The sequence below is a fragment of the Stegodyphus dumicola genome, chromosome 3 (assembly GCF_044657685.1).
Source record: "Stegodyphus dumicola isolate Sdum_Otavi_A_Nest chromosome 3, ASM4465768v1".
Taxonomy (NCBI): Eukaryota; Metazoa; Arthropoda; class Arachnida; order Araneae; family Eresidae; genus Stegodyphus; species Stegodyphus dumicola.
The window spans coordinates 205,602,573-205,616,897 of record NC_140770.1 but is presented as its reverse complement, the minus strand read 5'-3'; the positions used below and the strand labels follow the sequence as shown (position 1 = coordinate 205,616,897).

The window sequence follows — 14,325 nt, the reverse complement described above, 5'->3', positions numbered from 1 at the left end:
TGCTTAGACAAAATTCAATCTAAGAATGCTACTATTTTAGAGAATTCTATGCATTTCAAATAAAAAAAAAGCACAAATAATTATTATATATTCAGATTATACACGACTACTGCGTCATTCGCCAACAACATACACATTCAAAAAACAATAAAATTTTTTAAAAAAAAATCTGACAGGTTTCAGATTTTAAATTACGTCCAAAAGGACATTTCTTTAACGTTTTGTGTGGTACCTTTATTTATTAAATATCATGTTCTTTGCACTTACACCATAAAATTCAGTTCAATAGCAATGTTGATAATTAATTTTAAAATGAGCATATATTTTGAATTTCCGGTACACAATTCCGCGCGCTGGAGATAAAAAGGTTTCCACCCACGTAGAGTGTTGCTATTGCTTGCTTTGAAATCGTCGAGTTTGTTACTCAAAAATTTGTTAAAGTTTCACAAAATATGAAATAGATAATAAAACAAATTCCAAATTTCAAATTTGATCTTCCACATGCCCATATTCGTAGGAGGATTACGTCATTCAAACTTGGATGGCCTTTTTTCAAACCTTTTTTTTTTATCACAATGCGAGAAATATACACTCATTTAAGCAGATTTTTATTATTTAATTACTTCAAATGTAATGCGGAACTCTAACATTTGGTGGCAACAGTCTGAAAAGTGATTCGCCGTTTATAGTGATTCAACGCAAAATCGAAAACAGTATTAGTATTTCAAACAATAGTCTCTCAAGGACTATTGTTTTAAATACTAATACGCCCCTTTGTACTAATAAATAAAAATATGAAAGTTTTCAGATTTTAAACTACACCCAAAGGAGCGTTTTTAACGTTTTGTGTGTTACCTCATTAAATATCATGTTCTACTTACTCAAACCATAAAGTTCAGTTCAACAGCAATATCTCAAAATTATTTTAAAATGAGCGTATCTTAAAGAGTCTCTCGCACTGGAGATAAAAATGGGATTTTTTTTCATACGGTGTTGACATTACTCGCTTTCAAATCGTTTAGTTTTTAAATCAAAAATTCACTGAAGTGTTATAAAATATGAAATCGATAATAAAACAAATTTCAAATTCAAATTACTGCTTCCACATGCCCATATTGTATGGAAGATTACGTTATTTAAATTTTGATAGCTCTAGGTACCCTATCAACGCGAGAAACATACGTACATTCATGCAGATTCTTTATTGTTTAATTTCTTTAAGTATAATACAGAGCGATAATATTTAGTGGCAACAATTTGAAAAGTGATTCGCTGTTTATAGTTTTCAATGAAAAATGCCAAAGCGAAATTAAAAGTCCTTCAGGGCAAATTGCCCCTTTGGACTAAAAATAAAGTAAGCAAACATAAAAAAGTAAAATTTTGTGCTTCTTTTCTTAATAGTATTCCGTTTTATTTATTTACTGTGGTTTTTTTTTAACTGAAATTTGTTACTTTTAGAAAAGTTGTGGGTTATATTTCGAACATTCAGTTGTTAGGCTGTAGGTTGGTTATTTTAATAATTTATATAGCAAAATACAGAAAGAAATTTTAACACACCTTTGCCTTTCTGCTTGTAGTTATTTTGCATTGAACAATGTAATTACAATTATGTAAGAAAATCAAACTCATTGAATTTTTTTCTAATAAAAATCGCATTGAAATCAATGTACATAAAAAGATTTGGAATATTTGAAATTAATTTGAACAGAACTTCATCAAACCAGTATAAGTGACAAATATTGTTTCAAAATGAATAAATAATTCGCCATTATTATTTTTACTATCAAATTAGATTATGCTTCATAAACCTGTTACCAAAATACGCCTATTATAAATTACTGTTGATGGCAAATTTTTATTTGAATTATTGCTTAATTATGTTATTCTTTACATGTAATTATATATAACTCATATTAAATGCAGTAATTAAATGCGCTATTCGTTTCGCTCGAATAATTAAAACTTATAACTTGTCAGTTTTAATTATGTATCTATATATCCATAAGTAAATTTGTTTAAATATTTCCTAATGCTATTTTTTAATTGAATTCATGAGCATTTCGCATATTTCTGAACATTCAATTTAAAAACTAAAGGATATTTTATGAAAATGTTATCTGTTTAAAGAGAGTATTGAAAAAACATGCTTACATGCTACTTTTTTATTTCGCGAAGAATGTCCACGTTTGTTTGTTGTTTATAAACCACTACATGTTCAAGCGTTTTCTTAGCGATTAAACATAGCGGTCTAAAACAAAAAAGAGCAACCCTCTTTGCCTCCTACTGAGAACTGTCATTTAGAGATCTCCAGGGTTCCAGAAATAAGGGGGCAGGAGACATCTGCACGGCCGCTTTAAGGCAGTCATAACGCTTTCGAGGTCTTCACCACTGACCGCCTAGAACCGTCAGTAACGCTTTCGAACACTTTTCCAATGACCGCCTAGAAGCGTCCGTAACGCTTTCGAGGTAGGCCGTCTTGACCGCCTAAACCCGGTCATAACACTCAGAGGGTTAATAACAAGAGGTGATAATACACTGAAATTTTCTCATTTAAAAGGAAAGCTTCTATACACGAAACACCAGTTAAGTTCTGATAGCTTCATCTGATTACTAAGCTATGCTAGTTAAACTACACATACATTTATTTACTTTTTGCCATTGTTTCAACAGCTTCAGTTGGATGCTTCAGGTTTACAGAATTATTAAATCTATTGCAATAATTTAGCTACACTAAATAAATAAATAAATTACCAGCAGGCAAAGAAAAAGTAACACAGTCGGTAACAAAATGACAAGGAAACTCTCCTCTTCGTTGCTTCAGAGATACAGCAATCATGTGACGTATATCAGCAGACAAAGTGCGACTTATATCTGCAGGTACTCTCTTGGCAGCTGGTCTAGTCACACCCGTATGAGACAACAGAAGGGTTAACAGATCTTCCCGCTACAACATTAAATTTATTCATTTCAAAAAAAATTTTTATAACTATTAAAAGAAGGGAAACAATTTTTAAAAGACTGATTTACTGTAATAATTTAATAACAAGTTAAACAGCAAACAACTTATTAAAGGAGTCAGCTATTTTATAAAATCTAATTAAATAATCTTCCATTTAAAAAAAAATACTTCCAAAAGACGGAAAATATAATAATATTTATCACTCAAAATTTTCAAATAATAAGCAATATAATGTATTAAAATAGTAAACAATTTCTCAGACATATTTATATGAACATTTAACATATCCTGCTACAAATTTAAATGTGATTTAACATCAAAATAATCATTCACAAATGATAACCCAATGATAATATTTATTAAAAATAATTTTCAAAAGAAAAACAAAAATTTCTGTTCATTAAATAAGTTACCTGAAAACGAATAGCTAAATGCACTAGTGTATACCCAGCATCAAAAGCTGATGGTCTCTTCAAAAGAGCAACTTCATTTGCATTAAGCTGCCGAGCTGGATCGCCGCCCATAGATAAGTATTCAATAACTGGTTCTGCATCTCCATCTACCACACCAGTACATGCATTTAACCAGGTCCAATCTACCTCTCGATTATTTCGCCTGGCATTGCGAAGTATGCATTCTTCTATGTAGTTATTTTGTGATCTAGGTAAATCACTGGCTGAAGCCAGGGGAGTTGAAACCTAAAATTATAATAATAATCATGATTTCTTAAAAAGATGACTTAAAGTTTCATTTTTAAAGATTTTATTTTAGTATGTACATGTAAAATATTAAAAATACGATGGCTTTGCTCTAAGCAAACAGGCAACCTCTAATTAACTTTCCACAATTTCAGGATCTTCCCCATAGACCAGTACTTTCGAGAACATTCTGGCATGTTATATAACCACTACTATAAATATCGAGCCATTTTTTAGTCAGACTGTTTCCTACTATCGCTGCTACAAGATTCTGCACTGCTCTGTTCATCTTTCTTCCCTTTGTTAGAATAGTTATGACGTCAAAAGCCTAGATTTCATCTTATTTAGTTTAAAACATTATTTGATATGCAATTTGCAGAATTTCATCTAAAAGAAAAATTATCTGCCATTTGAATTGAATACAGATGTGCAATTAAAAGCAAAATCCTTTTGTGTCATCATTCTGCTATATTCCACTCAGTCAAACAATGCCCGGACTCTGATGCCAAGCTTCCTCATTCCTGTGCCTATCCGTAAAATCATCACACACACATATATAATGATAAAAAAAATTCAAAAAAGAAAAATTTTAAATTATTTAAATTAGCAGAAATACTTTCATCATAAAAACGTTACAACAAATTTTGCAATCATTAAAAATAATTTAATTTAGGCTTTAAGTCAAACAAAAAATATTTTCCTAAACACAATTATCATATTTTCAAAAAATGTTACTCTTACCATAATATAAACAAGTTATATTCAACTATTTTGTGCTGATAATTTATAACTGCATGTATCTTAATTCATCAATTTTAAACATTTGCATATTTAAAAAATTATTATGTCAGCTGAGAAATACAAAGAATAATTTTGCGACTCAACTTTCCAGTCAATGGGGCAATAAAGGTGCACAAAAAAAAAAAAAAAAAAAAAAAAAAAAAAATTTTTAATATAAAACTAACAAGCAATTTTCAGATTTCTAATATTTTTTTATTTTTACTCTATCCTAGCCTTTACAATAAAAAAAAGCATTCATGAATAATTTCAATAATTATTTTTCATATATCTACAAATGACTTTTCTACAGATATTTATTAATAAAACATGTCTAATGTTTTTAATTACTCATAAACCACAAAAAGTTTGATTCATAAACTTCAAATACTACCAATTTCACCATTAAGCCATACAGCAAGATTCTTTTCAGTGCATAATTTGAAAAATAATTAAATAAAAAGAATAAAATAAAATGTGATAGCAAAAATACCATTTTAAAATTATACAACTAAATAATAAATGAACATATTCTGATATTAGCTGCTAAATTAATAAGGTTAAACCAATATGGGAGACCTACCTGAATTTCTGTAGTCTCAGATGTTATACGATCATTTCGACGGGTTGGGCACACCGGGGAAAAAAGGGCAGTTGGTATATCACGACATTGCCTAGAACGGCTTTCATCATTATCAGAAATAGTCTGAGAAGACTGATCAACCTTAGGTCTTGCAGAATGACATAAAACACACTAAAAATACATTTATATAAGAATATTAATAATTTGTTTAAAGAGAGTTAATAAAGAATAAGAAAAATATATGGTCCAAAATTTCATATAGAAACTCTGGACATACTAAGTTACCAAAAAGAGATGTATGCATAAAATAAGTTTATGAGGGTTTTAGCCACATGGTAAATACTTGCTGCACATGCTTGCAGTCATTCCTTTCTTTTCTAATAGAATGTTTTGCTGAAGGCTACACATACATATTTTCTTCTGAAAAAAATGGCCTTCTCCAATTTGAATATACAGATGAATAGTTTTTTATACAACTTAATGCTGTATTATACTCTAATTATGCAATTTAAGATTTTTATACATTCTTATGTGAATGTAACACAAGCACATTTACCACATTCAACTATCCAGAACATGAGTGAGTGGACACTGCATCCTCTTAGATAACGTATTTCTTCTTCCTGCCACCCCCTTTTTTTCCTTTCTGTCTTTTGTTTTTATTAAACACTATTTAAACTTTGAAAAGGGTATACATTATTCAAAACACCTTATTTAACAAGCAAAGATAAATTACAATGTTATTTTAATTGCCCACATTGCTGAACACATGTCAACGATATAATGAAAATTGTTTCTCTTCATCATCAGCTCTGGTCTAAGAATCAGCTTTAACGGTTGGTCTTTAACAGTAATGATCTTTCACGGTTGGTCACAGATACTGAAATTGCTTATTTCAAATGTTATCATTTCTTATTACCTTCTACCATCAGCTCTGGCCTATAGACGCTAAAAAAGTCAGCTTTAACTTAATGAATGATCTTTAACGGTTGGCCACAGATACTGAAACTGTTTATTTCAAATCATTTTATTTCTTATTACCTTATTTTTTATGTTACCCATATCATTAAGCAGATTTACTGGTGAATGGCACTATTGCAATATAGAAACTGACAAAAATATCTTCATTTATGTACTGAATGATGGAACTGAAAAATCTTTTTGTCTTGAACGTTTTGCAATACAAATCATAGGCAACATAGGCAACATTCTTGAACCAAACATTTTTTTAATAACCAATTAATCTGATTTTGTAAAAAGCAAATCTAATTGCCATTATCCTATTCATTTTGGTTAACATTTCTAAAATGTAAATAATGGAACATACAACACATTTTTCACCATGGACTTGCACAATTCAGGAAATAACTGTAGGCTTTTTTTAAATCAAAAGTTTTTTTATAGAGCAGACGAATCTTTAGATTATTAGAAAGAATCTTTTGAGGTGGAAAGCTTATAAATAAGACAGAAAATTATGAAAAATGCACATAACGGAATATTGTGAGACAAACAATATCTACCCCCTTGCAAATTATTTAAGACTGTAAAATTATTCCTAGAAAAACACTATATTGCATAACAAAAATTATTTTTTCTGAATATCAGTTTCTAATCATAACTGATCACTGCAACATGAACTCGTAAGTCAGGCAGCCAAGTTTCGAGTTTGTAGCCATCCCCTCATTCATCCTGAGATTTTCGTAAGTTACTCTAAATTGCTCCTGACTCACCAGCAAATTATGTAAAGGATTTGCTGCAGGTGTGTATAACAATTTGTCCATTCAATCAGTTAATGCCCAAATAATATAGTTACAAAAACATGAAACTCACCCATTTTATTTTATTACTTTGAGTAATTAATAACCAAACAACATAGCTCTAACTAATAAATTTTTGTCTATTCTAATAAATTCTCACATTCTAATAAATTTTTGCCCCAGATCAGATATTTTTGCAAAGTCATCTTTTGAATTATCACTTCTTTTACCTAGTAAATAAAATTCTTTTCAATTTAAAATGCTTATTTATCACTTTAAAGAGGAAACAGTATATCTTCTTAAAAAGAGAATGCACATTCTTAAAAACGGAAAGCACATGCACTCAGAAAAAAAAAAATAATAATAATAATAAATCTGAAAGCTTTCAGATTTTATATAATACCCTTTTTTAACATTTTGTGTGTCACCTTTATTCTCTCATAGCTCACGTTCTTTGCACGTAAACCACATAAAATTCAATTCAGCAGCAATATCATCACAAAATATTTAAAAACAGCATATCTTTAGAATTTACAACAGACAGTCTCACACACTGGAGATAAAAATGTTTTTTTCTGTACAGTGTTACCATTGCTCACTTTGAAATTGTTGAGGTTGTTAATCAAAAATTCATTTAAGTTCTACAAAATGTGAAATAGATAATAAAAGAAATTTGAAATTCATAGCCTGGGCTTCCAGGTGCCCATGTTCAAGTGAAGAATTACATTATTTAAAATTTGATGGCTCCAGGTACCATCGTTTTTTCACAATGCAAGAAATATACAGCTAAATATGTTTAATGAGAAAACATTCAAGACAAAATATCGATTAACACGAAATGCTATGTATTTTCATGCATTTTGTTTCTCTTAACACAAAATAAAAATCGCTTAACACGAAAAGATATCCTTTCTAGGAAAACACCGGACTCGCAGGCTTGATTTAAGCGGGGTGTGAAATGAAAGAGAGGTGGTTTCACATCTATCTCGTAGAAAGAAGGCTAACTTGGCTTTGAAATACCCTCGGAATAGCCTGTAACACCAGCCAGTTTTGTTTATCTAAGAGACTTTCACATTCCACCTCTACAAACATCTCATCTCTCATCAGTTGGCTTTGGAATTCAGTTTGCAGTGTGAGTAAAAATCAGTGAGTTTGGTTCATATATTGCACTCTGCATGGAATTCAGCGACTCCAAGGACAAATGAAAATTGTTTTCGTCACGCACGAGACTCTTTGGTGCCAAAAGAAATGGAGAAGGAGGATATTGAAACTGAAACAACACTTAATGAAATGTTTGAAAAAGTTTCTGTATTAATGGACTATCCTACTGTCTTATTGGAAGAATTCACTGCAGTAGTTGATGATAATGCGTATACAGCCCCAATTATGACAGACAAAGACATTTTGGAGTTTGTTCAAAGCCCAAAAAATATCATTAATGCAGATTCCGATGAAGAAAATGATATGAATAATGCAGCTACTGTTCCTACGTCATACGAAATGAGGAACAACATAAAAAGTATGCACAGTTATTTAGACGCACATTTTCAATGGTGAAATGAATAACAAAATGGACAACATTGAACAATTTGTTAACAATTTGATGCTAAAAAAGACAATGCAAGGAAAAATATCAGATTACTTTCCAAAAACTAAATAAATGTTTTGTTTTTCAAAAAACTTTAAAATTTTGTGTTAAATTTCATTAAGTTCCTGTGAATGTTTTTGCTTCATTTATTTTTATTAAATACATGCATATATACATATCTATGTAAAAAATGTACTCTAATAAACTTAATTTTGTTGAATATATGTATATATATATATATATATATATATATTCAATATCCTTTAACACGAAAAAATATTTCAGTCCCCTCAGTTTCGTGTTAAATAATTTTCACTGTACCTACATTCATGCACATTATCCTTTATTTAGTTTCTTTTATAATAATAGAGGGCAATAACATTTGGTGGCAGCAATTTGAAAAGTGATTCGGTCTTTTACAGTAACTGAACCCAAAATTCAGTTTTGAGACTAATAGCCCTTCTGAGCTAACACTCCTTTGGGCTAATAATAACTTCATTTTTATCAATACCTTTGCAAATAATGATTAATTACATATTAAGCCTTTCTTTATAATGTTCTTGAAGTTTCTTGAATTAATTTCTAAAAGGAAGTTTAGTGCAACACATATTACATCATAAAAATATAACTCAGTACTGCTGAATTATATACATAATTATTTTTCTAAGAAATAAGGAAAAGAGATACCTACTTTTGAGGATTTGGGCCAATTTTCGTAAGTGCATGAAGTACAGGTCCATTTGATTGAGCGACTCCATGACTTATTTCTGTCATTATAATAACTATCTGTAAGAACACATGCTGTACTTGAATCTACTGTAGCATTATTTGATTGGTCAGGTAAAGTGTAGTTTGAAGATTCAGTTGGTGAAGGATATTGTTTGCGCTTAGAAGAACACTGTGTACATTTTGTAGCACGAGGCCAGTTCAGGTACGTACAAACAGAGCATGACCATTTATTATGGGGATTAGGTTGCATGCTGCTACTTTGGGCTGTTGAATTGCTGCATGTTTCAGAGATTAAAGGTGCCATCTATAATTTTCAAAATAAATACAGTTTTATAGAAAGTAAGCACTTATTCAAAAAAATTAAGAAATAATGTAATTATATTTGATCAATAAAATAACACCTCCAAAAATAAACAAAAGTTTCCTATTTCAAAAGCAATTAGCTGAGAGAAATGGTAATCTTCTGTTATCGGAAACCGATTCAGAAATGTACGTTATGTATGTACGTGCATATATGTGTGTACATACATATGTATACACATTATACATATGCATACATGAATGCGTGCACATATGTATTGTTGCGTGCGTATGGGTTCGTTACGAAATGAATGCACAAGTCCGATGAAAAATGAAGAAAATTTATTATTATCACAACAAATATGATTAAATGTCCTCAAATAATCATGTAGTATCACAATATATTACAGTAGTATCTTCTATCTACTCAAACGTTCAAGAGAACTTAATTCAAAACAGCTAAAGAAAGCTAATCCGCGAATTCGCTACAATAAACAAGAGCAGTTTTCTAAACAACAACAAACTAAGTAACTACAACGAACTGAGAGGTTTTATAAGATTTTAAAATCGCGCGCGAGAATTTTCTAGTACTTTCTCGAAATCAAAAAGAGATATTTATTAAATGTTTAATGCAGGTGCAGGTTTAATGCAGGCGCTGTTTATTAAATGTTTAATGCAGGTATTTACAAGTTTCCGGCTTAGCTTTCTTTTAATATTCGTCACGCGCTGCACTGCGCGGGAAATAAAACCATTTAATTTATAAATCAACTAACATAAGCTATTTAAATACCAAATCCGTAACACTGCCCCCTTCCCAAGGACTGCACGTCCCGGGCAGTACAATCATTGGACAGGAAGCAAAATTTACAACTATGGCATAAATGCAATAATAAGCATTACATGACAATAATAAACAACATGAACAATAAATGCAATAAATAAAAGAAATCAAATGCTATCAAATACGATATACACATTTAGAAAAAAAAAAAAGGACCATGGTCTTACATTATTTACAATTATTTACATTACATACTATGGCCATAGTAATGAGCTAACCTGCCGTAATGAACGACTTTAGGTTTAGAGTTTGAAGATTCACGGATCCGAACCACGACGTCATTCAGCCTGTTTAGGACTATGTGGACCATCCCAAAGTGACTGTAATTTAGGCCTGATCGTCGAATCGGGTTCCACAACCACACCTTGTCTCCTTCATTGGATCTATGTCCAGTAGCTCTCGTGTTGTATCTGGACTTCACTTTCTCCGTTGCCAGGTTGACTCGCTTTCGTGCGGAACGGTGCATCACTTCAAAACGGGCCTGGACATTTTGGATGTATTCCTCAGGTGATGAAGGTGCATCCGTATGGCGATCAACCAGGCAGTCACAAGGCAGACGAAGGTCACTACCAAAGAGCATTTGTCATGGGGAATAGCTGGTAGTCTTGCGTTTCCCTTCGACCCTAGTATGATTTTGGCAGCTTCCCGAGCTGGGTCTTTCAGACAAGGCGTCAGCATTTCCAGGTGAGGATCCCTTCTGAGGATGGATAGTCATGTCAGCAGATGCTGAAAACAGTTTGTTGTTTTTGAAATCTGAGGAAAAATTGTATTTCCTTAAAAAGTGCAGTCCGAATATGCATGGATCTGTAATATCCGCCACATATGCCGTGTGATGGTAGGCGGCACTTCCAAACGTGATGTTCAGGTTTAACTTCCCAGCTATGTCCATCTTGTCACCAGACGCAGTCTGAAGGGTAATACAGGATGGCGTCCAAATAAGTTTATCTTTAAACTGTTGAGCTAAATCTCTCCGAATGATGGTAACATTAGCTCCTGTGTCAATGATCATATTGCAATGAACTCCATTGATATGCCCCTTGATGGACAGTCCATTGCTGTTGCCACTCACTGTAGAAATCTTGAGCGCTTTAGAACAAGGTTTTTCATTCTCTGACAACTTCCATTCCTCGATATAGTCATTCATTTGTTTCCTCCGTCGTTGCTGGGAAATGGTCTCAATTTCAGTGCTTCGGGGTGTTCTGAAGTTCCTTCGTACGTGGCTTCAGTTCCACAGTTCCAGCATTTTGGTTTCTTGTCACTCCTTTTTCGTCCGATGGCATTTAATTGTCTGTTCAACTCGTCTGTCTTATTTCCCGTGCTGTTATTATTCCGTGCTTTGGGGAGTTCTGCAGTTCCTTCGCACGTGGCCTTCAACACCGCAGTTCCAGTACTTTAGAACTGGTTTCTTTTCACTTCTGTTCCATCTCAAGCCACTGACTTGTCTGGTAAAATCATCTGTTTCACTTTCCGTACCTCAGGATGTTCTGCAATTCCATCGTACGTGACCTTTACTACCACATCTCCAACACCTTAGAGCCACTTTGTTCTTGCTCCTACTCCGTATCAAATCGTCGACTTGTCTGGATAAATCATCTAAACGAGCCATCAATTGATCCACTGGCTCGTGGACTCGCACAGCTCTGACTGAGGATCCATCTCTGCGAATTGCTTGCTGGGCTACCTCGAATTTCATGGCGTACAACAGAGCACTTTTTATATCCTTAACATCCGCCATTCACAGTGCTTTCTGTATTTCAGGGTCCCGGATGCCGTCGATAAAGTATTGCTAGGGCAGGATTTCCCTTCTTTCTGTTGGGCATTCCGAAAAGGCGTGATGTGACAGCCTTTCAACATCCGTGGCGAGCTTCTGAAGTGTTTCGGTGGGCTTCTGTTGACGGGATTTTAGTTGAAGCCTGCTGTAGTCTTTCAAACACTTTTCGCTAAAGCGCAGCTCCAATGCGCCGGATAGAGCTTCAAAGTCTAGTCTCTGGTTTTCGAGAAGCGTCTGCAGGATATCCGCTGCGTCTGCTCTCAGAGAAGCGGCGAGATGACAGGCCTTAGCTTGGGAATTCCATCCATTCGCATCCGCAACTATAGAAAATTGGGTCTTATACACTTGCCAGGATGTCTTCCCATCATATGTGGATAGCTTCAGAGATGGACGAGCAGGCATCGGTAATAATTTAAAATCATCACTCCTGCTCCCTGCCGTTGCTACGAATTTCTTTAAAGTATCCATTTCTTTGGCAACTCCAGAAACTCTCTAATCAATTTGTTGTTTAACGGAACAAACTCTTCCTTCTATTTTTTGCTTGACTGAATCAACTCTGTAACCTATTTGTTGTTCCACCACCGAAACTCTGTCTTCTATCTGCTCTTTCACAGAAGAAATGTTTTCTTCAATTTGTCCAACTTTAATTTCGACCGCGTCTATTCTGCCTTCCATAGCCTCAAATTTATTTTCTATTACGCAGGTAATTTCTCTTTTCATTTCGTTCTGACCTGCTTTCATCTTGTCTTTAAGGAATTTCATCTCTTCCTTAACTGATTCCTGGCCCAATTTCATTTCTTCCTTAACGGATTCCTGGCCCAATTTCATTTCCTCTTTAATTTATTCTTTAAATGAGGCAAAGGCTGATATCAACTGCCTTAATTGCTCTTAAATCGCTCTTGTTATTGGCATTCAAACCCCACTCCTGACACCAAAAATTGTTGCGTGCGTACGGGTTCATTACGAAATGAATGCACAAGTCCGATGAAAAATGAAGAAAATTTATTATTATCACAACAAATATGATTAAATGTCCTCAAATAATCGTGTAGTATCACAATATATTACAGTAGTATCTTTTAACTACTCAAACGTTCAAGAGAACTTAATTCAAAACAGCTAAAGAAAGCTAATCTGCGAATTCGCTACAATCAACAAGAGCAGTTTTCTAAACAACAAGAAACTAAGTAACTAGAACGAACTGAGAGGTTTTCCTCCTTTTATAAGATTTTTAAATCGCGCGCGAGAATTTTCTAGTACTTTCTCGAAATCAAAAAGAGATATTTATTAAATGTTTAATGCAGGCGTCCTTGTATTTTCAATTTTCCGGCTTAGCTTTCTTTTAATATTCGTTATGCGCTGCACTGCATGGGAAATAAAACCATTTAATTTATAAATCAACTAACATAAGCTATTTAAATACCAAATCCGTAACAGTATATATACAAACGTTTCTGAATCTAGTCCTGATAGAGTACCAGAGATATTTATATTTTTAACAAACTCAATGTGATAAGACTATGTAAAAGGGAGGTGGGACTGACTGTTTTGCAGATATCTCCAAAAATTTAGTAATAGTTTATAAAGAGTATATGGTGATTTCCTATATGTTTTTACCACCAATCCTCAAATTCCATATCACAGATTATGTTCTTACTGCATTAATATAAATATTAACAAGACATAGTGCACAATAAAAATTAAGCTTTATTTCGGAACTTCGCGCACACTGCCCGACAGCCTGCCTGTTTCGCTCTGCTCGCTACTCGTAAGAAAGTTCTCCTCTAGGGTTGCCACACTTATCAGAGGACGCAAGGTGCGCTCCTTATCGCCATCACCACAGAGTTTCCCCCCAGTTCCTTTAATGGCTATTCAAAGGAACGACATAGGTTATGAAATTATCTCAGAGGATCCGTACTGTCGGGTATTTTTTACATGATTACAAAATTAGAATATAAAATTATAAAAGATCAAAATGCAATTCAATATATAAGAAGGTATTGACACATATAATAAACATGAAATAACAAGAAATATGTTAAGATATGAATTTAAAAAAATGTTTTAAATTGTTATGTAAGAAGCAAGTTTCTTAGGGAAGTGAACATGTCTTCCCGATCTGGTGACAGTTTGTGTCTTAGAGAGTTCGTTTGCAGATTTATTCTGCTGAACTGTCTTTAAGTCTTTATTTGTTTTCAGTTCAGGCAAATTAGAGTCCGAAAGCAAATAGGCTGGTTTCACACGGTCTATAGACACAGTAGATTTCAGACCGTTAATATCAATTGTGAAAGTTTTGTCCGTTCTAGAAAGGACTTTATGCGG

The 14,325-nt window shown here is 33.0% G+C and overlaps 1 protein-coding gene across 2 annotated transcripts in view; it reads right to left on the bottom strand.

The window, feature by feature from the left end:
• Positions 1 to 14,325, bottom strand: part of trbd (ubiquitin thioesterase trabid) — a 72,849-nt gene that overhangs the window by 45,625 nt on the left and 12,899 nt on the right. For both annotated transcript variants that reach the window (XM_085813798.1, XM_085813799.1), the window contains exons 3-6: positions 9,054 to 9,395; positions 5,018 to 5,188; positions 3,373 to 3,657; positions 2,752 to 2,944 (exon numbers count right to left, since the gene is read on the bottom strand). In XM_085813798.1, the coding sequence (XP_085669924.1) occupies positions 2,752 to 2,944; positions 3,373 to 3,657; positions 5,018 to 5,188; positions 9,054 to 9,395 (991 nt within the window). The remainder of the gene's footprint in view (positions 1 to 2,751; positions 2,945 to 3,372; positions 3,658 to 5,017; positions 5,189 to 9,053; positions 9,396 to 14,325) is intronic.